Here is a 25,422-nt window from a genome sequence, read left to right as displayed (position 1 = left end):
TGGAGAAAAAAAATGGAACTGCAAATGATCCTAAGCATAGAAGCTCATCTGTAAAGCTTGGTGGAGGTGGTGTCATGGCCTGGGCATAAATGGCTGTCTCTGGAACAGGACCTTTTCAGTTTAATGATGACTTAATGTATGATGGCAGTAAAAGAATGAATTTGGAAGGGTGCAAATTCATCTTGGCTAGAAAAAGACACCAAACTCATTAGAAAGCACCTCATATTGGATCAGGACAATGACCCAAAACACCCTGCCAGTTCAGTCAAGGACTTTATCAGGGCAAAGAAATGTAAAGTTTTAGATTGCCCAAATCAGTCTTCAGATTTAAATCCGATTGAACATTAATTTCACCAGCAGAAGAGGAGACTAAGGTCAGAAACTCCCCAAAACAAGCAATTGTTGGAATTGGCTGCATTAAAGGCTGGAGAAAAGCATTTCAAAGCAGAAGTCCAAGAGTCTGGTGAAATCTAAGGGTTACAGACTCACTGCTCTGATGCATGCAAGGGATCTGCAACGAAATATTAGCTTTTAATATTTTACATCTGCCTTAAATTCAACAAATCCAATAGTTACGCTAATATCAAATAGTGGGATGAACTCTATAAGTGCTGTCCTTTTTATTTGGTAAAACATGTGTCGAAAGGCCTAATAATCAAATGTGAAATTCTGTAGTTTTGTTGCATATTCATCCATTTGATTTTGAAAATTTTCGTCCAATTTCAAATTTACCATTCATCTCTAAGGTAGTTGAAAAGTGTATTGCAATTCAAATTCATGAACATCTGTCCAATAATAACTTGTATGAACAATTCCAATCTGGTTTTCGTCCCCACCACAGCACTGAGACTGCTCTTGTCAGAATAACCAATGATCTACTGTTGGCAGCTGTCTCACATAACGTACTTCTTGACAGATTAGTCTCCATTGGTATTACTGGCACTGCTCTGTCTTGGTTTAGTTCATATCTATCTGGACGCAGTCAGCGTATTCAACTAAAAGGTTTTAGTTCAAGAATATCTACAGTCACCACTGGTGTTCCCCAAGGTTCTGTTTTGGGCCCGCTTCTCTTCATTATATATATGCTCCCTCTTGGTAATATTTTAAGGAAATATGGTATTAATTTTCACTGTTATGCGGATGACACCCAACTTTACCTGTCTGCCAAACCTACCGGTTCTTTTCCTCCACCATCTTTGTCAAGCTGTTTATCTGAAATTAAAGACTGGCTTTCAGCGAACTTCTTGAAATTAAATGGCAATAAAACTGAGGCTCTGCTTGTTGGCACTAGATCTGTTGTGTCTAAATCTAATTGTTTCTCTCTACACATTGATAATACTGCAATCTGTCCTTCCTCTCAGGTTAAAAGTTTGGGTGTCATCATGGATAGCACACTATCTTTTAAAGCTCAGATTAATAATATCACACGGGTTGCATACGTCCATTTGTGCAATATTATTCGTCTACGTCCATTTCTTTCAAATAATAATACTGCAGTTCTCATTCACGCACTAGTCACCTCACGTATAGACTACAATGCTCTTCTCACAGGTATTCCCTCCAAATTGCTACATAAACTTCAATTGGTTCAGAATTCTGCAGCTCGTGTTCTCTCTAGAGCACCTTATACTGATCACATTTCTCCGGTTCTCCAGCAATTGCACTGGCTTCCAGTAAAATATGGAGTTGAATTCAAAATCTTGCTACTCACTTATAAGGCACTTCATAATCTTGCACCACAATACCTTACTCAACTTCTCCAGGTTTATACTCCTTCACGTGCACTTAGATCTTCATCTTCAATTTCTCTTGTGGTACCTCGGATTCGACTTACTACTATGGGTGCCAGATCTTTTAGTCATGTTGCCCCCCGCCTATGGAACTCCCTTCCCCTCGATGTTCGCAATAGCGATTGCTTGTTGACTTTTACAAAGCGTCTTAAGACATATCTTTTTATACAGGCTTTTTTATAAGAATTTTTTTTTTTTTTTTGTTGTTGAGACTTAAATCCACTTTATATGTATATGCTGTTTGTTTCTTGTTTGTTTTGTCTTATGCAGTGACCTGTATATTGCTTGTAAGGTGACCTTGGGTGTTCTGAAAGGCGCCATGAAATAAAATGCATTATTATTATTATTATTATTATATTCATCTTTTAATCATATTTGCAAATGTCTTGACTCCACAGAAGAGAAAGCAATTTTCTCTTTACTCATCACTGTACATGATGTGTCTCTATTTCAAAGAAGTATTTTCTCGTCCTACTTGAGACTCAAATGCAGGAGAACAGCTTCATCATCTCCAGCAGGGGCAGGACTAGGATTAAGATCCATTGCCTTACACTCTTTATGGTTTGTAAAAGCCTGTCCTGACTGAACACTGGCATCGACATCAGTCTTTTACATGTGTCCTACACTCAAAAAAATGAAATGTGGCTGGTGTTGGTCCAAATAATATTACTATGTATTTAAATGAAATAATTTAGTTTGTGTGTTAAATTTAAAAAAGTAGAAAAATAATATTTTAAATTTACAAAGCTCACTTAAGTGAAATGAATGAAATTGATTTGTTACTTCTGCAGTACTGCTTTTTGGTCAGCAGGTAATATCTGCACATGCGCAGATGGAAAACACATTCAACGATCACGCTTCAGCTCTCTTTTAGATCAGCGCCATCTTATGAGAAGCAAAGCAGAAGAATTTTGTATGGTATTTTCATGAAGGTGCTGTATTCCTTGGGGTGTTCACAATGTGAATGTGAACTTCACATGCTTGTTAGTTACATTCTTTGTTTTTCGCTCTTATGTAATGTTTTATATTTGTTGAACTTTGATAATATTTAAATTCCCCCACATAAAATATGCAAATGACGTAAATTTCTGGTTATGAAGAGTTGATCCATTTACGTGTAAATGGATTTTGTGTGAAAAATTAGATCAAGATTTAATATAAATTTTAATATTTAAATGATTCAGTCCTAACTTTTTTTTTTTTTTGTAATGTTAAATTTAAATTTTCAGAAGGCCCAAACAACACACATGGCAATAAACATTCATTAAAAAAAAGTAATAAATAAATAATTTACCTTTGGGTAGGCTACTAATAAAGATACCTTGAAACTTGAAGTTAGGTTATCCAACACATCCAACGATATGACCGTGCACATCTGTAAATCTGGTTATGTGATTACCGCTAAATCACCATCACCTGTTTTTAAATGCCACTCCATTTAAAAGCAGGTGATGGCGATTTAGCGGTAATCACGTAACCAGATTATATATATCATATATATTAGGAACGGGTGTTATAATCGCTGCACCTCTTTTTTTATACTGCAGCTAAGGTTTGCAATATTGGTTTTGCTATTGTTGGACATTCAACTGTGTTGGACAAACACTGGTTAATGGCCGAAAAAACTGTAAACTGTACAAACTGAAATACAGAAAATGTTTGCATTCATATTTTATCACGAATTATATGTTTATATATAGAATAAAATTTTTTTTGTGATAAAATACAGTACAGCATGGTTCAGTTTAATTCCTTCTGGAAAGTTGTGTATCTCTTATAAGATGGATCTAACTGAAGCTATGTTACAAACATGTATTAAATTCATTTTTTATTGAAAAATTAGTTTAAGAATTCTTAAAATGAATGAAAACAGATTTGAATTTTTAAATACAGTACAGACCAAAAGTTTGGACACACCTTCTCATTCAAAGAGTATTCTTTATTTTCGTGACTATGAAAATCGTACTTTAGATTCACACTGAATGCATCAAAACTACGAATTAACACGTGTGGAATTATATACATAACAAAAAAAGTGTGAAACGACTGAAAATATGTCATATTGTAGGTTCTTCAAAGTAGCCACCTTTTGCTTTGATTACTGCTTTGCACACTCTTAGCACTCTTGCTAGTTGATTCTCTTGATGAGCTTCAAGAGGTATCACCTGAAATTAGTGATGGGCTCTCTTTTGGCTCACAAACGGTTCTTTAAAAAACAATAATGTTTTGACTATGATTGGTGTGAAAACTATTCTAATTAAATTATTAAATTAAATCATACTCACAATTTCTTTAAAAATGCATTGATTTGTTATGAAAAAAGAATACTATTAAACATTTGCATTTAAATTACAACTTTTGAATGTATAGAAATAACATTACAAAACAAATACAATCTGAATCTGAACAACATAACAGAACCCATATTAAAGAAAAATAAATATCTGAAAGGATTAAACTGGTCCCTCTTTTTTGGCATGTTATAGTCAGCATGAACTATCTCACTAGTTATGTTTTGTATAGCTAGCATGAACACACACACACACAATGCTGATCATATTTTTATTTTATGAGAGATTTGCATTCAGAAATGCAAGCTGCCTTACTTTCGAGGGGCTGATGATCATTATAATGATTCCAAATGCGGCTGTGCTTCCGACTCATTTTCCTGCTTTTGTTTTGTTTTCAAAAGCTGTTGTGTTTTTCCTCTCCTCTCCTCTGTGTGTGTGTGATGGCTTGGCCCCTCCCTCATGCCGTATAATTGGTTGAAACATCGTGTATGATTGACAGGAACAGAATGTGAGGCTGACCAGACAGTCGAAATATATATATTTTTTGTTCTTTGAATTATTCAATTATTTTAAATAAAATGCATCCATTATTTCATTATTACATAATGATTTAATTTCTATAGGCTATATATATATTTTTTTAAATAGAGTCGGCTCTTCAGATATGCGAGCCAGCTCCTGTCGTTCACCTACAAGAGCCGGCTCTTAGAGTCGGCTCATTCGCGAACGACCCATCACTACCTGAAATGGTCTTCCAACAGTCTTGAAGGAGTTCCCCGAGAGATGCTTAGCACTTGTTGGCTCTTTTGCCTTCAGTCTACGGTCCAGCTCACCCCTAAACCATCTGGATTGGGTTCAGGTCCGGTGACTGTGGAGGACAGGTCATCTGGCGCAGCACTCCATCACTCTCCTTCTTGCTCAAATAGCCCTTGATGCCTTCAGTGTGACTCTACAATTTTCATAGTCATGAAAATAAAGAAAACTCTTTGAATGAGAAGGTGTGTCCAAACTTTTGGTCTGTACTGTATATATTTTCAAAGATATTAACACAAATATTTTAACTAATTCTTACAAAATAGCTGTTTCTTGCAGCACAGTTTGGTAAGATTTTCTGGTTTTACACTTTTCAAAACTTTACCATGATGTTTTCAACAGCTATAGTACTTTTAATTAGGTATTAAATCTTGTATTTACATCATCATTGGTTTCCTAAGCTACTTGATGTGAGCAGAGAGGTAAAGGCCAAACACTATTAATGTGTTATAATATAAATATAAATAATAATAATAATATAATATAAATTTTAATGTGTTGAGTTGATGTGTTCTCTGATTGTCACAAGGATCAGCTGATGTGAGAGACAAACTCAAGCTTCTCTTCAGACTGGAGCCGGAGCTGAAGGTGTTTGGGAACATCAGGTCTCAGGACAGCAGTGCTGGAGTCCTGCAGAAGGACGGTCTGAACATCTGGAGCAGCAGCCTGACTCTCTCGTGATGAGAAGTGAGGAGAGATCATTGTTCAGAGCAGATCCACTCACTCTCTCCTCTGGATTCTCACTGATGTCTCACATCGAGACCAACAGCACATGAGAGACTCCAATCATTCTCCACACTGAGCTTTACTCTCTCTCATCTGACATCTGCTCTGCTTTCACCAACAACAGCAGAAAAGAGTGCATGTGTGCTTTTACACAGCTGTATCATGAAGCTCCTGTGAGGACGCTGAACATCTGCTGATGGAGCTGCTCTATTCTGAGAGGAACACAATCACTCAAATATGAGTTTGACTGTTTGACTCTTTATTCTCTGAAATGAGTCAGTTGAGTTGGAAAATCCTCAAAGAGCCTCTTACTCCATTAATGTACAGGTACATCGAGAAAACCACCAATAGTGCCAGAAGGAACACTTTTCAGTCCTACATTGAAACATGTGTCCAATAGTGGTTTGTGTGCTTGAGTTCAAAAATACCACATACTCTACACGAAGAAAAAAAAAAATACTGGATTTGTGTTACCTTCTTGTGATATGGCAAATGACTAAGATGTAGTAACCAAATTGTAATATTATCATTGCATGTTTTAAGTTATTGGCAAATGTCAAAACATATCATAATAATGAAAATAAATTATATATGAAAAAATGTTTTTGTTTTACATACTGTATCTCCTCAAGTGTGCTATCACATGGTCCATACTTTCCGTGCACTGATTTGAAGAGCCTATAATGACACACCAAGAACTGTTTGAATCTCTAAAGAACCAAAAGTAAATAATAAATAAAGTAAATGTGTTTAATCACATCCTCCATCAGCAGCTGCAGTGTCTCTCAGCTGTATCAGTGCAGTCACTGTGACTCTGACTGACGGAGGTTTTTGTACGACTCTTTATCACTGTGTGAACACATAGCTACTGATGTAGTGGTAACTCTGACAGTAATAATCTCCTGTATCTTCAGTCTGGACTCCACTGATGGTCAGAGAGAAATCTTTTCCATAGTTTGATCCACTGCCACTGAATCTAGATGGAGTTCCTGACTGGAGGTATTGTATGCCATATATGAGGAGTTTAGGAGTTTCTCCAGGTTTCTGCTGATACCAAGCCAAACCATTAGAGGTTAGTCCTACATCCAGATTACACTCTATTGTAGCTGTTTGACCGAGCTGGACAGTTTTAACTTTAGGCTGAGTCACAGTGATTCCTCTGGATTCTGAAGAAAAACAATAAACATGTAAATTTCACTTATAGCATAATATTGGCATATTAAAATGCTATAAAACAGCAAAAGCATAATAGTATTGTCACAAATGATAATTCTACCTTGAATAAAAGCTGCAATGGTCCAGATGAGGATGATGATGTTGTTCATTGTTGTTGTTGTGTCTTGTGTGATGATGAAGATTGTGTTCTGTTCTGCTCTCAGTCATGAAGTGTTAAACTCACAGCTCTATAAACACTCTCAGAGCACTGAAGCATGTGCTGACCATGCAAAGAAGTGGGCAGGAACTTTAGAATTCTTTGCTTTTCTGAGAGTAAATCTTTGCATACAGTTGAAACCAGATATTTACATACACTTCAGAAAGAAAAAAAACACAGAAACTTTTATTTCTTTACTGTCATACATTAAATCAGAGTAAACTTTTTTTGTTTTAGATAGATACGTATAATCATATTTTTTGTATTTGTTAAATGTCAGAATCGAGCGAGGGAGAATTTTTATGTTTTTTATAAGTATACACAGCCTACACTTCCTTTGTATTTGGTAGAATTGCCCCAAAACTGTTTCACTTGGGCCAAATGTTTTTGGGTATTCTTACACAATCTTTCTACAATAGTTCACTGGAATGGCCCACTCCTCTTGACAGAACTGGTGTAACTGGGTCAGGTTGCAAATTTTTTTTTTTTTTTATTTCTTGATTTAAAACAGAAAAAGTTTACTCTGATTTAATGTATGACAGTAAAGAAAGTTTTTGGGTTCTTTTCTTAAGTGTATGTAATTATACAGACTTCATGCCTGAAATTCTTGCAGCATGTACGTGAAAAACAATTTATTTTATACAAATTATAGCCAAACCTAGAAAGTGTGAAAAAAGTGCTCCCAGTTAATATCACTAAAAAACTTGTCACTCTAATACCGCGATCTCACAGAATTCTGTTATAATCACTTCACAATGATTCTATCATTTACATAGTGTCCAGAGCGCAAACACAAATAAGCACTGGATTGTTTGCCAGATCTTTTTCTCAAATATGTTTTTATTACAGCTTTATCTGAGGGTCCTCTTTATTGTTTTGAACACCCCAGCAGATCCGTGCCTGTATATAATATATACGTGCATATACAGGCCTGGAATGGTCATTGGAAGATTCAGGAATATTCCCAGTGAGCCACACATACTGTATATTGTTCCCGCAACAGTATCACCTTTACATGAATGAAGTCTCACACTGATGAAAGCACAAGTCTCTTGTTCATTTTTGGGCAAACTGGTAATAGTGGTGAAGTGATGATTTGCAAGCGGTGCTTGTAAACCTGAAATCCCATCGCTTGTGTGTGCACAGCTACTCATAGCATTTATAAAAATAATAAATTGTGTATATAAATATAACACAGGCAATAAAGTGAGCCACATGACTTCTCTCCAGTTTTTATTTTTTCTCACACACATATAACACAACAAAACCCTTCAGAAACGTGCCAGGATTTAAAGTCATTAGTCATCACCAGTAAAAGTCACATATATTTTTTTTTTTTGTCTGGAGAGTTTTATTATTTTTGAACACACTTTTAATGTACATCAGGATGTTTCTCATGTTGACTATTGATGCCAAACTAAGAGTGGGGTGTGAGCGCTATAAAGAAAAGTTCATTTAGATTTAGAATAATAATGGGGTGACAACTTGTTGATATGAGTGCAGTATCCCCCCCCCCAAAAAAAAAAAAAAAAATTCTATAAATTGAATAAATGAAATGAATAAATATTATAAAATACATTACAAATGGGATCTCTCTGTTTCTTGCCAGCTTCACTGTACTCTCGCAGTATGTATCTTTCTAGTTCACCTGTAAACACTCAGTTAACCACAGACTTCTGTTTTGATGATCTTTTTGTTCAGTATGCTTTGTGTTTTGCAGAGTTCAGTAAAAACAAGACACTGGTGTAATAGGGTTTAATGTTTTTACATTATTTGTACAATTATTGTTATCCTGTATATGTAGGGTTTAATGTAATTACTTAATAAATAAGTTTAACTTCTGCTCTATAGCGGTTAAAGGGATTATATGATGCAATTTCAAGTTCCTTTCTCTTTGGATTGTTACAAGCTCTTGGAGCATAATAAGAAGATTTGTAAAGTTGCAAAGACTGAAGTCTCAAATCCAAAGAGACATTCTTTATAAAAGTTAAATGTCAACCACACACCCCTAAAATGTACCAACATATCTGTCACTATGTGAGAAGATTTGCATAACGCCGCCCAGATGTTCACGCAAAGAAAGAAGGCAACTTTTATTATCGCTGTCGCCGCCAACACCATGTTGTGGATGCGCTGTGTTTCATTGTGAAAGTGAAATTACTTTGTTTGTTCTTTCAAAAGAGGACACAAGTAGAAATCAGGGGTTAAGTTGTATCTATAACACTGTTCCAGAACAGTTCAGCCCAAATATTCAGATGTGTACAGCGCATTTTATGGAGGACTGTTTCCTGATCCTGGGAGAGAAGACTACAATGACGTCTTTTCTGACTCACAGTCTGTAAGTACGTTTACATATTTAAATAATTTCCCACTGATGATTCAAACACAAGTTTTAAGGAGTATAGTGTAGGCTTGTTTCTCCAATTATGCAAACATGGTGTGGGGGGTGAAAACCCACGGAAAAACACGAGCGTCTGTAGGCGTGACGTGTGGGCGGAGCTAAAGAATCACGAGCGCGAGTAGGCTTTTGCGTAAGTTACACTTTTTAAGTCTTTTTTTTTTTTTAAGGTGTACATGTGGAAAGTGCAGTTTGATGACAACATGGCATGTTGTTTACTTGATGTGCTTACGCGCCGATAGCTAAGTTAACAACACAGAGATATTTGAAGCAGTGCATTATCCTTAAGAAATAAACGATGTGCAAATCCGGCGTCAAACTGGGCCTTGTTTGTAAAACAAGCATCTTCGAAATGCAGGGAACAAACACTTGCACAACTCTGTTGATGCTCTGTAAAAATAAACTCCATCCACTGGTCCCTTAATGCTGTTTCTCTTTTGGTAATCTGTGCAGGGTTGTCTTGCCCTGGCCACCAAAAACACACTCCTTTTGTGACAATTCGGTCTCTCGCTCTGATCAGTGAATGTCTGTGCTCTCAGTGCTGTGCTCTACGGGAGCGCGCGCTCTTCCGGCAGAAGTGCCCTCAGGACCCATATAAGGAAATTCCACTCCATCTAACGTCACACAGAGCCATACTCGAAAAAAAACTTCCAGAAACTTGTGACAAACCATGCTATTTAATGCATACTGAGTTTTTTACACTGTTAAAGAGTTGGATTCCCATGCTAAACATGGACAAAGTTTCAAAAATTAAGTTGTACGTTTGAAGGAGTATTTTTGGAACAAACATGAAACAAACATGAAATAGCATTTCACCCCCCCTTTAAGTTTACGCAGCAAGTTATGCAACACAACACGTAAAAAGTCAGTATAAGTCATTACAATCAGTAATTATGTCCCCACTGGATGCAACAAATGCCTGGTGTGTAATAGGTTTAACTGGTTTTGTCTTGTCGCACCAGGATCATAGGCATCATAGTATGATAAGGGGTGTATTTCCTTCACACGCTTGAGTCAAATGTGGAAAATAATGTGTTTATTTATTTATTTATTTATAAGCATCAACAGCAACAACAATAATATTAACAATAAGCAAAAAAAAAAAAAAAAAAAATACAAAAAGGATGTCTAATGTTTTAAAATGGAGAAAATAATAAAGGACAAGAGTCATATCAACTTCATTTTAAACTACCATTTTAGTAGGCTTATAAGCTTTTTTATAGCTACAGAGTCAAGAATAATTCACTGGATAATGTTAATTCACTGAATAATATTCTCTGGAATATTGTAATATAACAAACAAATCATTGTATTTTATTGTATTTCTCAACTGGAATGTTATATCAAAATGATTAATGTTTTGTCATTCTAGATTATGAAATGTCTACTGACAGCGTGGTTTACACAGTTACACAGAACTATACTCAAACTAAGAAATAATAACTGGGTCATTCCTGGTATGCGATAACATTTTGGCTTCATAAGAGTTACATGATTTTTATGTTTTTTGCAAATAGTGAAATTATTAACTATTATGAATGGATATAGGTCAAGCTCTGGGAAAACATTCCACCCTGTGAGGGACATATATATATATATATATATATATATATAGTTATTACAACATGTTAATAATGTAAATGTTAAACAATAATGAACTTTTCTTGGATATAACCTGTGTTAAAATAAACTTGTCGATCTTTAACCTTCTGTTCTCAAGTCCATACAGCTCCAAATGATGTATTGTAGGATCAGTCCTTGTTCAAGAATTATATCACTGAGCGTGCTCTAGCTTTGATTTATAATTTTACAGATTAATATGCAGATGTCATTCCTGAAATTTAGCAGTGTGTCCATAAAAAAAGAAATAAATCAATGAAGCTCTCTACACTGCACAAATGCTATTTCATTTACAGTGCATGTTACACTACTTTTTGTTATAATACGTTGATTCTGGAGCTTGCAGAACACTGGATATGTCTGTGATTGGCTGCTCTGCTCAACACTTTCCAGAGCAAACACAAACACATACTGCATGGATAATTCATTACAGCTTTCTTTGAGGATGCTTAGCAGCAGCAGCACTATGAAGGAAAGCTCATTTAATTTAGAATTGTAATGGGGTGAAAACTTGTTGATATGAGTGTAATAATTCCAAAGAATTTATAAAATAATAATAACCATGGTAATAATAAATAACAAATTAAATTTGTCTCTTTCTTGCTGCTCTGACTTTACTGTGGCAGTAGGCTGCTGTCAGGTTTGCATCTCTTACTCTTAGATTCATCTTTGATGATGATGATGAAACCTTTATTGCCCCGAGGGGAATTTGTTTTGCACTCAAGGGAGCCACATTTAACATTTACACCAGTGATCCTCAAATCTGACTCGCGAGATCCACTTTCCTGCGAAGTTTAGCTCTAACTCTAATCAAACACGCACGAGTTTGCTAATCAGTGTCTTCAGGATCATTAGAAAATCACAGGCAGGTGTGTTTAATAGAGTCGGAGCTAAACTCTGCAGGAAACTGGATCTCGCGAGCCAGAACAAAACAAAACAAACAACAAAACAGCAATGGTGTTGACATACAATCATCAATCTAATCACTAACATAAATCCGTAAATAATTAAACAGATAATCAATAGTGCACATTTAAAAATGTCTTTGTGCCTTTGTCTGATCTGTTCAGTAACTGAATGCTCCGCAGCACAAATGATGTAATGGCACATTTAGTTTTTGTCAGGGACATTCGAAATCTGCGTCCAGAGGGGAGGGGTGAAAACTCTGAAAAAAGTGGGTGGGATGGATCATCCAGTATCCTCAGAGCCAGATCGAGGGTAAACTGATCTACGAGACTGGAGATGCTCTGCTTTCGAGTATCTTGCTAATGTGTTAGTAGACCAGGTAAGTTTGTGATCAATAATAGTGCCCAGATACTTATTTCCCCGTAGCTTGTTGATCTCTATCAATTCTTAACGGTGTACCAAAGCCAGGTAGGGAAAGACTGTCATCATTCACTGTATGGTTCAACCAAGTCTCACTGAAACCTAACAAACAACTATCTCTGTATTCATACCGGTATTGTGTAGAGGCATAGAGTTCATCTAATTTGTTCCTCAGCGATCTCACATTAGAGAGGACCATAGCTGGTAGTGGGGGTTTAGATCCTCTCGCCGAACGCGGCGTTTAATTCCTCCTCGCGACATTTAAATACACAACTTGACACCGTGGGACCGTAATTAATAAACAAACAAAAACTAGAAAAACAGGAAGAGAAAAGAAAGAAAAAAAGACAATGTGTACTAACAAACATTGACCAAACAATCAGAAATCACGTGTGCGTGTCAGCCACTGAGCAGTGCCACATCACTATCTTTGAGCAATTGATGCTATGCATTTATCATTTATGATCTGGCTTTGTATTGTTCAATTATGTCATTGGCATTATACATATGTAACATATAAAATGTTATTTGATTTAGTCTCCTTCAGAAATCATTATTTACAGTTGATTAAAATGTCTGGCATTGCAGCAAATCTGTGTCCAGAATACAGAAGCTCAAACTGAAGGTCAGGAATAAATGGAGCAGAAAACACGTCTCCTGGGACATCATGATATCCGTCTATCACCGACTTGTATGAACATGAACAAGTTGTACAAACATGACAAAGAAACTACACTTTTTGTATGAGCAAGCATGTGATGCCCAAATGTAAAGGTATTCGTTAACCCTTCATCCTCTGACTAAGATTAGAAATGGGAGTTTGTGACCATGAGATCGCCATTTTTAAGTATTTTTAAAATACATTAACACAGTAATTTATTTTGATACATAGTCTGACTGCTGTATTTTGTAGTTCATTTTGATACACTTAAAATTTGGATGTATCTTTTCCCAACCCTGGCTGTAGGTCGCTGCTGATGTACTTTCCAGTCAAAACACATTTTCACAACACAAGACTCAGTCTCTAAACTCTGTACTCATGGTCAGGAACAATACTCTAGTTTTTGGCATTTAAGTGATGACTGATTGGTGTTAACAGGTCCACATGCCCTTATGAAACAAAAATATAATGCAGTACAGTATATTGGAAAATATCATGTAATATATTAGGCATATATTCTTATATATATTTATTTTTTCCAATATATTGCAATATATTGAAAGCGGCAATCATTTGTATATTTTGCAATATATTATATAATATATGTATCGTCAATATATTATTAAATGTATTCAAATATATAAAATATTAGAAAATAAAAAGGGAAAATAATATATTACAATGTACCACAATACATTTTAAGAAATATATTGGTAAATATATTTTCCTTTCATAAGGGTGGGTCCAGAAAACATTCCTCACATCATTACACCAGCAGCAGACCGTCCTGTCAGCCCAAGGAAGTTCGGATGAATAGATTCATGTCATTATTGCCAAAATCTGACCCTCCCATATGTGTGCCCCGGAAGAAATCCTCAGAAACATCAGATCACATGTGAAACAGTGTTTATTAGACAACAATGATATATATATATATATAGTATAGTATATTTTCATACTACAGGAATACAGTATTTCAGAGAGTGTGATCTGTTGTGTGTTGCACATTTTGATACATTTAGTTCATCCAGTCATCTTTATTGCTTTGATTCCTCTTGTCAAAATAAACCATCAAAACACCTCCAAATGGAGTTAATTATACAAGAGTGTGCATCTAAAACATCTCAAATCGGTAAATATTTTGGGGAAATGTAGGATTTTTTTATATAACATTTCTATACACATTACTGCGTGCCTTGCTGCTAAGGAAGTAGCAGAAGTAGCGTGTTGGTCCCGTAGGCGGCTGTAGCAGATGTTAGCCTTACGAAAAGTTATTTTTATTTAGTTTTTTAGTACGTATGCTGTACAGTGACGCAGGGAAGAGCGTGATGTGTGGTTGGCTGTTTTAACAACAGCACAAAACTACAGGCCTGGAATAAAACCGTTTGTGAAATTCAGGAGCCTTTGTTGCACATTGACTGCCCATGTTTACAGCCATACAGATTACACAGAGTTCCTGGTTGAGCAGAGGAGTATTTATTGTTTGAATTTCGTAATAAAATGGACAGAATCTGAGAGCTGAGATTTTTTTTCTATCATAAGTGACTTGCTCTGTCGGTCTCCGTGTCCTCTTTGCTTCGCGATTTTTCTGTGCGTGAGAAAATGGTTGTGTGGCGTGAGAGCCACCGTGTCAAAAGCATAAATTGAGTTTGTCTCACATTTTATTGCATTTGTATTAGTTGTTTGAAGAGTGAGTTGAGTGATCAGCGGGTCTTAACGAAATTACAATCAGCAAGTCGGTCGGACTAAAAGGGGAAAAAAAATCATTAATTGTTTTGTTAAAGTAATTGTTAAAGTTTTGTCACTGCCTGACATCATCTACCCAATTTTCCCTTTCACCAGACATTTTCTTTAATGAGCAGGATCCACTTTCAATGAAATGTGATTAGAGAGCACCGGCAAGTGTCACACCGTCACACTTCACAGGCACACAGTAAAGGCGACAGTCACGATGGCGGCGCCCATAGAGTTCATGCCAGATTTGTGTATAAGCAAGAAATGTCTACAGACTGACCTTCCTTCCAGAAGAAAATCTACTTAAATTAGTTACATTTCTAGTTAAATCTCTTTTCACCGATGAAAAAAAAAGCACTCTGATCAATCAGTGAACAATTATGAGTCAGAAAACACAAAAAGTCTCGGTTTTCACTCATTTCTCATTCTCTGATCTGAAACACAAGAGTTCTCTCCTGTGAACAAATACTGAACTTGCTGAGCACTAACTGTTATTTAAAATAAAATAAGCTACATTACATACAACAACTATGTTTGCTATATTTAGTAAAAAAATAACAATAAATAAAGAAATAATATTTCATGTTATTAGAACATTTGTAATAGAACATTGCATTGTTTATCACCCGCCTCTCATCAGCAGCTGCAGTGTCTCTCAGCTGTATCAGTGCAGTCACTGTGACTCTGACTGACGGAGGACTGTGTGAACACATTACCACTGTGGTATCTTCAGTCTGGACTCCACTGATGGTCAGAGAGAAATCACTTCCATAGTTTGATCCGCTGCCACTGAATCTAGATGGAGTTCCTGACTGGAGGCTGTTTATGTAATAAATGAGGAGTTTAGGAGCTTCTCCAGGTTTCTGCTGATACCAAGACACACAGTCACTACAGCCAGAAAACGGCTGACTGGTTTTACAGCTGATCGATACATTTTCTCCTTGATTGATGGATTTTATTTCTGGATTCTGAGTCACAGTCACTTGTCCCCAGATCTCTGAAATAAGACAATTTAGACATTTAATGGTTGTTTTACTGTACATAAGATGTGTGTAACATTAAGTACAAAATATTTACCCTGAATGCAGAGCGTCAGAGTCCAGATGAGGATGATGATGTTGTTCATTGTTGTTGTTGTGTCTTGTGTGATGATGAAGATTGTGTTCTGTTCTGCTCTCAGTCATGAAGTGTTAAACTCACAGCTCTATAAACACTCTCAGAGCACTGAAGCATGTGCTGACCATGCAAAGAAGTGGGCAGGATTCACAACAGCTTGAGCTGCCAACAAAACCATATTATAGTATATTTGATTTAAGATTTTCACAAATATCATTTTGGTAACATTTTAGTATAGGGACCAATTATCACTATTAAATAATTGCTTATCAGCTTAAATATTCATCATATACACTAGTGTATGTTGATATTTGATTCATTGTAGAGCCCTTCTGTAGATGCATTCATTAAAAAATAGCCAAATTCCATGATGTTCTGCTTTATATCGCCAGTTCCATTTGTGATTGGATTCAGCGATTCGATCCGTGTCATTTTGCAAACACAAACGGGGTGAATTTATGAATGAAAGTGTAAAATATTAGACACAAAACCAAGTTGTTTTGTATCCTCACGCTTTTTTAAGTGTGTGTACGGAAATCCTTGGCCTTTTCTAGTGATTATACAGCATATACCTGTGTATCACTAGACTACACCTCTTAGCAGACGTGTTTTCATGTGAGTTTAGGTTCGACACTAAAGTTACATAATTTTGCTTCAGGTAGAATGAAAAGGCTAATTATTCATGCATGACACTGTCTGAAACAACCTTACACAATTTTGTGATACATTTTAAATTAATTACAAATACAATGTACTTAAGCGTTGAAAATAACATTTAATTTGCACATATGTGTGTTCTTTTAAAGTACATTATTTCCGCAATAAGTACACTTTATAAAAGTATACCTAAGTGCACTACTTTTTCACAAGGGTTAACAAGTTTACTAAACTCTTAACACACCAACACACCTAAAACACAAAATTGGCAAAACGGTTAATTTCATGCTCAAAATCACACATTGTAAACTAAACCCCCAAACTTATTCAAAACACAAACACATGCTCTCTTCCAACAGGAACATTTAGTCAATCATAACACCATGAAAAAAAAAAAAAAACTTTCATAAGCTGAAATAACAGAAACTGCATTATTTTATGTGTAAGGTCTGCCCTTATACAATTATATCTTTCGAAGCCTTTCTACATTTTGGTATCGTTGGGTTTAGTAAATGCATGCATTTTGTTTCTTTTGCAGCAGATATTCAATACAAAAAATTAATGACCATCTCAGAGTAGCTTTATAAAATGCACAGTTTATGTAAAAAAAAAAAATACAGACACAGTATCACTGCAGTAAAGACATTAGAAAAGGAACGAAAACAAAAATACAAGAAAAAAATCATTTATTTATAGTTTATGTCATTACGTGAAAATACTACATTGATAGAACAGATTAAGCCACAGTAGAATAAAAAGTTAATAGATAAATGTGATCTAATCTGCCCAAACTTCTACGTTTGTAAGTTAGTTCTAAGTTAGTCTTAGAACATGATGTTCCCTTTCAGTCGGTCCCTCTCGACGCCACGTCGGTGAGGGACGGAAATGGTATATCGCTTCGATAGACCAATCTACTTCGAGTGTAAACTAAACGAGCCAATGCACATTGGCATGTAATTATTGCGTCCAGCTGTTGTTGATCACTGCGTGAGTATAAGAGGCAGCAGGTGCAATGCATACCAGCTTTTGCTTTGGGGCACTCTGTTAAAAAGTTAAGAAGCCCTCGATTTGTTAAGAAGTTTACAGTACACCAGCCCTCATAAAAACTTAACCAAGGTTTTATAATAGAAAAAGTGTATACTGTGTTTTTTGGCAGTTTGACCTGTTTTTATAACATTGGCAGTTTTACTACATATAAGCTACCGCGTAAAACTATGGTTAGTGTAAACTGGTTAATTTATGGTTACCATTGTGAATACAAAAATTATGTTTGTTTTTTTGGCCATGGTTAATGTCGTAATTAAGGGAGCAAGCAGTTAAAAAATAATCATCCAGTCATTTTAAATATGAAGGCTATAGTTTGAATTAATCTGAACTGAATGAATCTGAACAAGGGTGTGCAGGAAGTAGAAGAACATTTGAGGAAATTTGTTGGACCTCTGCTGATGAACAAACAGTGAATTCAGCTTGGGTTTAGCCAAGGACTATAAAAATGGGAAGATAGGGCATTTTTCTGATGCAGAGACACTGATTATTGTAATCATTAATCATATACCACTACAGATTTAATTAAATTAATTAAAATGGGATCATGAATTAACCCCTTCAGGAACCAGTGATGCCAGTTAGTGCAGCAGCACTGAATAAGACTTTTGCACACTGTTTGAGTAGAAGATTTGTAAGTAATCTAGATTTGTGTGATTTGTACAGCATTGAATAGTTTTGCTCCTACATGATTCTAATATTTACTCGTAATGTTGGGCAAATAGATGGTGTTCATCAGTACAATAGAGAGTTACAGACAAAAAATATTGAGATGAGCATCAGCAGCTGCAGTGTCTCTCAGCTGTATCAGTGCAGTCACTGTGACTCTGACTGACGGAGGTTTTTGTACGACTCTTTATCACTGTGTGAACACTGGACCACTGTGTGCACTCTGACAGTAATAATCTCCTGTATCTTCAGTCTGGACTCCACTGATGGTCAGAGTGAAATCTTTTCCTGTACTCGCTGTTCCACTGCCACTGAATCTAGATGGAGTTCCTGACTGGAGGCTGTTTATGTAATAAATGAGGAGTTTAGGAGCGTCTCCAGGTTTCTGCTGATACCAGGCTAATAGGTTGCCAAGTATCCCTACATCTATGTTACACTCTATTGTAGCTGTTTGACCGAGCTGGACAGTTTTAACTTTAGGTTGAGTCAGAGTGATTCCTCTGGAGGCTGAAGAAGAGAAAATAAAGTTAGTTTGTCAATAAATCACCTTTATAGCAGAATATTGGTATATTAAAATGGTAAAATAACAACAACAACAACAACAACAACAACAACAAAAACCTTGAATAAAAACCCCAATGGTCCAGATGAGGATGATGATGTTGTTCATTGTTGTTGTTTTGTCTTGTGTGATGATGAAGATTGTGTTCTGTTCTGCTCTCAGTCATGAAGTGTTAAACTCACAGCTCTATAAACACTCTCAGAGCACTGAAGCATGTGCTGACCATGCAAAGAAGTGGGCAGGATTCACAACAGACTGAGCTGATACAAGACTAATATACTAGAGTCACAGAATATATAATTACATAAATTCCATTAGATGAGCTGCCACCGCTGTAATAAGAGCGAGAAACATGAGTCTGTTCATAAAGTATCAAGACCGACTGTACATCTATTATGAATCCTTGTGTGGGCCTAACATTATAAAATGGACAGAAAACGTTCTGATAACCAATTTAAGCCCACCGGCAACTATAGTTGACGCATTTTATAGTTGTCATAGTTAATTTTGTAAGTATTTTTCTAGATTGTTATCCATGTTTTATTTCTCAATGACATGCAAGCAAACAACCAAATAAAGGATTTGAAGAAATAAAAAGGTGTCACATGAGCTGTCAAGTTCCTACCCCTAAATTTCAGCAGCTTTTTACAAACTTCAGTCAATCACACAAAAGGAAGAATAGAAAGATAAAGAGCTAACATATGGGATTAATAGCTGTAGACATTATGTATTGTAACAGCAAAATATTGAGGCTCCTTTATCCAGTTTGTGTGTGTTTTATTCTAATTGGTCAAGGACTAGTAGCTTATGATTCCATTGTAATGTAAATGACTTTACATTTTAACATTATTATATGAAATCGCCTATAGCAATCAGACACTGAATACTATGGGCATAAAAAAAAAATCATACATTTCTTCATTCTATTTATTTGTATTTATTTTTAACTAACACACCTCTTAGAATGAAAATACCTGCATGTTAAATATCAAGTAAATAAACAAACAAACAAACATAGGTGTAGCCTACACATGATAATTGTATAAAAAGCAAATATTTTAAAAATAATATCATTAACTTCATGAATATCAAGTACTTTCACAAATCACAAGAATAGAATGCAAATATGTTTATGTGAATTTATAAAACTACTTGTACCTTCACTGCTTATGTAAGGGGAAGTCACCCACAAATGGAAATTGTGTCATCATTTAGTTTCCCTGAAGTTGCAAACCAATGAGTTTCTTTCTTCTGTTGAGCAAAAATATGATATTTTGCTGAATGTTGGTAACTAAACTGTTTCTTTCAGGTATACCTTTTTTATGATACAGATGTAATATTTTCTTCATTCTATAGTTTTATGTATTGATTTTCATTTAACCGTTTTATACATAATACCCTGTTGGGTCAACTTAATGTCTGCACTTTGTTCAGAACTATGTTCCAACATTTTATCATATCTAAGAGATTATAAGATAGATGATTTTTTGGGGTTTTCATCAAATGTTCTTTGAATTTTATGCATGATAAATTTGTTTATGAAGAAAGATTGATCTGTTGAAAGGAGTTATTTTGAGTTGGATGCCAAATGTTCTCCTTCTATTCAAATTTGACATCGAAGGGGTGAATACAACATATTTGCTCACCGGCAACTATAGTTACCGCATATTAAAATATGATTTTCAAGAAAATAAACAAACACCTGAGGAAAATGAACGCATGTTCACATAGGACACTATTAACATGACTATATGCATGAATCCATTCAGAAAATAATGGGCACAAATGGTATGGTGATAGATTACATCTTGTTTATGTGAAGTTTTGTTGTTCTTGTGCTCCAATTAGAGCCTGGGATTCACAACAGCCTGTACAGTATATATTTACAGTATATATGAACAATTGTGTCTTGATTCTTTTCTCTGAAGATGCAGGTTATTTTGTGAATTATTATGATTGAGTTGCATATGAAGAAAAGAAGTGCCTTTATGAGAAACTCCACAACATCCTCATGATAAAAGAGGTCAAAGGTCACCTCAGAGGTCACAGGTCATCAATTACTGTAGATTTCTTTAGAAAGTTCAAAATCAGCAGACAGCTGGAGATTGATAGAGACATACAGGATTTAAAGTCAAAGTGAATCATGTCTATCATATATGAGATTAATAAACTCTTTAACTGATTGTGAAAATAACTAAATTATTTTTCAGTTAATAACAAACATTTTGAAAATACTTTGCTCTTACTTTAAAAAAAAAAAAAAAAAACATTTTCTTAAACTAAATGACAGAGTGTAGAAGTGTTGTTTCTCTCTCTGCTGGAGTGTGTGTTCACTCGAGTGGAATAGAGGTTTTTGTACGAGTGTTTCATTAGATTGTATCACTGTGGTGGACTTTCGGTGGAGGAACTAAACTGGTGCTCGGTAAGTTTTTCTCTTTTAACTGTCTTGGTTATTTATTTTATCATCACATTTAAAGTCTCAAAAGAACTGAATTAAACTCTCAGGAAACAAATATTGTCCAAAATACATTTCCATGATGTGTCTCACTTTGAGTTTTATCAGTTCATTTTATTTACAGATTTAATTTCATTAATGTTCACACTTCATATAAAGTACATATTTTATTATAGATATTATGCATGGAAAAACATAAAAATGTAAATAAAGTTACCTTTTGTAGTTCAGTCAATGATTTTGAATCTCTTTTGTATATACCATGCTTCAAAAACATACAAAATACTAAATATGTGACTGTTTAGACAAGTTGAATCCATTGTTTTTATAATAATAATAATAATAATAATAATAATAATAATAATTATTATTATTATTATTATTATTATTATTATTATTATTATTATTAAATAATTTCCATTTGGTGTGAGATATAGTAATAAAATAGCAGCTTGAAACTTTAAGATTTTTAAAAGTGTAAAAAAAATATATTTAACAGTGTAAGAGGATTTTAAGTTCAGTTAAGACAATGTAAGAACTTTATGATGAGATTTGAGACTATACTGGAATTAAAGCGTTCAGTGTCTTTGTACAGTGTCAGCGTTCATGTACATCATTTCATTTTAGGAGGTTCCATTTAAATGTATGTAGTGATTGTATTTAGTTTGTATATTGTGTATTAATCACTTGTAGGGATAATGAATAAGATGAATGTTGAGACTGTAGTGATGTTGACTGCACTCCTCATGTCTGCTGCTGAAAGTCCTGTTGAAATGCTGTGAATGCTGCAGGACAGAAGAGTGCTGGAGCTGCAGTGTGTTTTCTCTGTGTTTGTGAATGTGTTGTGTTTGTCTCCTGCAGCTGGTCCCACAGTGAAGCCCTCAGTGTCTCTGCTGCCGCCCTCTTCTCTGCAGATCTCTGGAGACTCAGCCGCACTGCTCTGCCTGCTCAGCTCTTACTCTCCACAGGGGGCGCTGGTGAGCTGGACACTGGACGGCTCAGAGGTCACCGAGGGGGTTGTGACCAGCGCAGAGAGCGAGCAGGACGGCCGCTACAGCCGCAGTAGTGTCCTGACCCTCAGCAAAGCACGCTGGGAAGCGGGAGAGCAGTACGTCTGCAGAGTAACACATGATGGAGCTCCTCATGAGGCCTCGTTCCACAAGAGTCGCTGTTAGTCGCTCGCAGTGCTGATGTTTCTCCAGTGAGCGCTGCTCTCTCCTGAAGATGAGCGTATCTGAGTGTCCTGTGTCAGGCAGGATTCACATGAGTCTAGTGCTGCAGCTGTAGTCATTTACAACTCAATACTGAAAGAGAGCTCTAGTGTCAAAGCACTGGCTGATCTTTCAATCTGCTGTGTTTGCTGCAACATTCAATAAAGCTTCTCAACAAACTCCATTTGTGTCTGACAACATCATTCAACTAACAGATGAAGATGCATGTAGTGTTTGTCCAGGTGTTTTTCAGAAGCTCGATCAGTAGCAGTAAATCTAGTCAAATAAAGCTCTTGGGGTTTGAACATGGTCTCTGGAGACAGAGCTGCTCTATTCTGAGAGGATCACAATCACTCCACCCTGACAATGCAAATGAGATTTTCAGCTCACACTCCCAGAGTCACTGTTTGATTGGTTACATGATCTGGACTGAAACACACCAGTTTCACTTCTGCTGTAGTCAAGAGAGAATTCAAATATACGGTATATGAAAAATGTCATAGAAACATAAAAAGCCATTCTGATACAAATTTTGTAAGAATATAAATATTTCTGTTGGTCAAATGGAAAGCATCACGTCCAGATATCAGAAGTGACTGAATGCAGTCTTTTCAGTTTGACTGACAGGAATCATATCTTACATCTAAAACATGATGATCATATTAAACATTGACTCATTCTCTTTAGAAATACAAGATTTCTGTTAGTAGTAATGATATTGTGTTATTAGTGTCTGTGTTGATCAGTGTTGTGTGTGTACTTCTTCTGAATCATGAAGAGATATTTGTGGTTGTTCTGCAGGTTTATGTGTTTGTTTACATTATGCTTGAATTTAAATTGAATTAAGATTTATAAAGATTAATAGATTTAGGAACATTTTTGTGTGGATGGTTTTATAAATTGATTGTAGGGACATTTCAGAATATCTATGTACATCTTCATAAATGAGGCTCCAGAACTCAAGCTCATATTTTATAATCAAATATCACTCAGTGAATCATGAAAACACCTGCAGATGAAGGAGATTATGAAACTATTCTGTGTAGCCAAATTGTGAGTCTCAAACACTGAAACAGATCACTGTTGGTTCTCTGTGTGTTGACTCTGTGTAGTTTTACTGTATCATGAAGCTCCTGTGAGGACGCTGAACATCTGCTGATGGAGCTGCTCTATTCTGAGAGGAACACAATCACTCAAATATGAGTTTGACTGTTTGACTCTTTATTCTCTGAAATGAGTCAGTTGTGTTGGACTGATGGAGAGATGAGGTTTGTTCACACTGAGACTCTCAGCAGTCGTACTGACCTTCTGAATGATTGAATCAACTGTTGATCTGTGATGAGACTCAGTCAATGATTCATTCTGATGTGTGTCCTTCAGTATCTGTGTCTCTCACAGCTCTTACTGAATCACTCTGGCTCCTAGTGTCATGTATAAGATTCATATTACAATTATTATTATTATTTTCAGCAATAAAAGAATAAACAGAGAGCCTCTTTTTCCATCAATGTGCAGGTACTTTAAAGAAACTGCCCATGTCTCTTTCACAAGAAGGAACTCTTTTCAGTCCTACATGGAAACATGTCGTGTTATAGTCATTATATGAAGCGTCTGTCTTCATGTGATTTGTTTTCTGATGTTCAAAAATATCAGAAGGAAACATTAGTTGAGGGATGTCATCTTCTTATATATGGCTTTATTATAGTATGTATTAATCAAATCATAATCTTATTGTGGCATGTTTTGCTATAATAGCAAATGTCAAATCATATAAAAAAAAAACAAGAATCGATGTTATATTGTATTGTGATGAAACTGCTGTTTGTTACAAACTGTATCTCCTCAAGCTGCAGTGTCTCTCAGCTGTATCAGTGCAGTCACTGTGACTCTGACTGACGGAGGTTTTTGTACGACTCTTTATCACTGTGTGAACACATGTTTACTGTTGATCCAGTGGTAACTCTGACAGTAATAATCTCCTGTATCTTCAGTCTGGACTCCACTGATGGTCAGAGAGAAATCTTTTCCTTGGCTAGATCCACTGCCACTGAATCTAGATGGAGTTCCTGACTGGAGGCTGTTTATTAGATATATGAGGAGTTTAGGAGTTTCTCCAGGTTTCTGCTGATACCAGTATAAGTTGCTATAGTATATTCCTGGATCTGTATTACACTCTATTGTAACTGTTTGACCGAGCTGGACAGTTTTAACTTGAGGCTGAGTCACAGTGATTCCTCTGGATTCTGAATAAAATAAAATAGATTAGTTTGCAAATCTTCTTAATATCAGAATATTAAATTGATGTAAAAAAATAATAACATATTATCATTATCAAATTAGACATCCTACCTTGAATAAAAGTTGCAGTGGTCCAGATGAGGATGATGATGTTGTTCATTGTTGTTGTTGTGTCTTGTGTGATGATGAAGATTGTGTTCTGTTCTGCTCTCAGTCATGAAGTGTTAAACTCACAGCTCTATAAACACTCTCAGAGCACTGAAGCATGTGCTGACCATGCAAAGAAGTGGGCAGGATTCACAACAGCTTGAGCTGCTAACAAACACATATACAATAAAAATATAGAAAATATCATTTTACAATGACTGGGCTTCGGTATTGATTGAATTTTATCGAATCTGATTCTGCTTATCAATTCCTATAGTTTAGGTTCCAATAAGATAAACAAAAAAATCCAATAAAAATTAAGTCAAACATTTAGATGCCAAACATATTTATTCTGTCATTTTAGAAAGTGTTCTGTTGCAGCTGTGTAACATGAGGAAAAAACAGCAGGCTACAGAAAACATGGATACAAGAGAAACTCTTGTCTATGGTTTTATTATGGTAAACTAGAAACAATAAACCAGTTATGAATAACATGAAAAATAAAACAGAACAAATTTCAGGCACAGAAATTGACAAGTTTAGAAACACTGCTAAGTTTTCTTTCTCATCTTTTGAAGTCCACAAAAAAATT

The 25,422-nt window shown here is 35.6% G+C and overlaps 1 long non-coding RNA gene and 3 gene segments (V, D, J or C); 1 reads left to right on the top strand and 3 right to left on the bottom strand.

Annotated features, from left to right (window-relative positions):
- Positions 1-5,780: 5,780 nt before the first annotated feature.
- On the bottom strand, positions 5,781-7,090 carry LOC113094820 (immunoglobulin kappa variable 1-27-like). The segment is given in 4 exon segments: positions 5,781-5,832; positions 6,239-6,298; positions 6,471-6,786; positions 6,897-7,090. Coding segments are annotated over 4 exon segments (477 nt in total).
- A 10,700-nt stretch (positions 7,091-17,790) lies between these two features.
- LOC113094829 (immunoglobulin kappa variable 1D-13-like) lies at positions 17,791-18,893 on the bottom strand. The segment is given in 2 exon segments: positions 17,791-18,724; positions 18,839-18,893. Coding segments are annotated over 2 exon segments (366 nt in total).
- Positions 18,894-21,065: 2,172 nt separating this feature from the next.
- Positions 21,066-22,627, top strand: LOC113094831 (uncharacterized). Its single transcript, XR_003288174.1, has 2 exons — positions 21,066-21,201; positions 22,096-22,627. It is a non-coding gene; the product is annotated as an uncharacterized LOC113094831 (long non-coding RNA).
- A 1,439-nt stretch (positions 22,628-24,066) lies between these two features.
- Positions 24,067-24,985, bottom strand: LOC113094827 (Ig kappa chain V region K16-167-like). The segment is given in 2 exon segments: positions 24,067-24,688; positions 24,795-24,985. Coding segments are annotated over 2 exon segments (372 nt in total).
- Positions 24,986-25,422: the final 437 nt, after the last annotated feature.

Source organism: Carassius auratus, unplaced genomic scaffold (genome assembly GCF_003368295.1).
Source record: "Carassius auratus strain Wakin unplaced genomic scaffold, ASM336829v1 scaf_tig00215431, whole genome shotgun sequence".
NCBI classification, from domain to species: domain Eukaryota; kingdom Metazoa; phylum Chordata; class Actinopteri; order Cypriniformes; family Cyprinidae; genus Carassius; species Carassius auratus.
The sequence above is the reverse complement of the archived record's forward strand: the minus strand, read 5'-3'. Positions and strand labels throughout refer to the sequence as shown.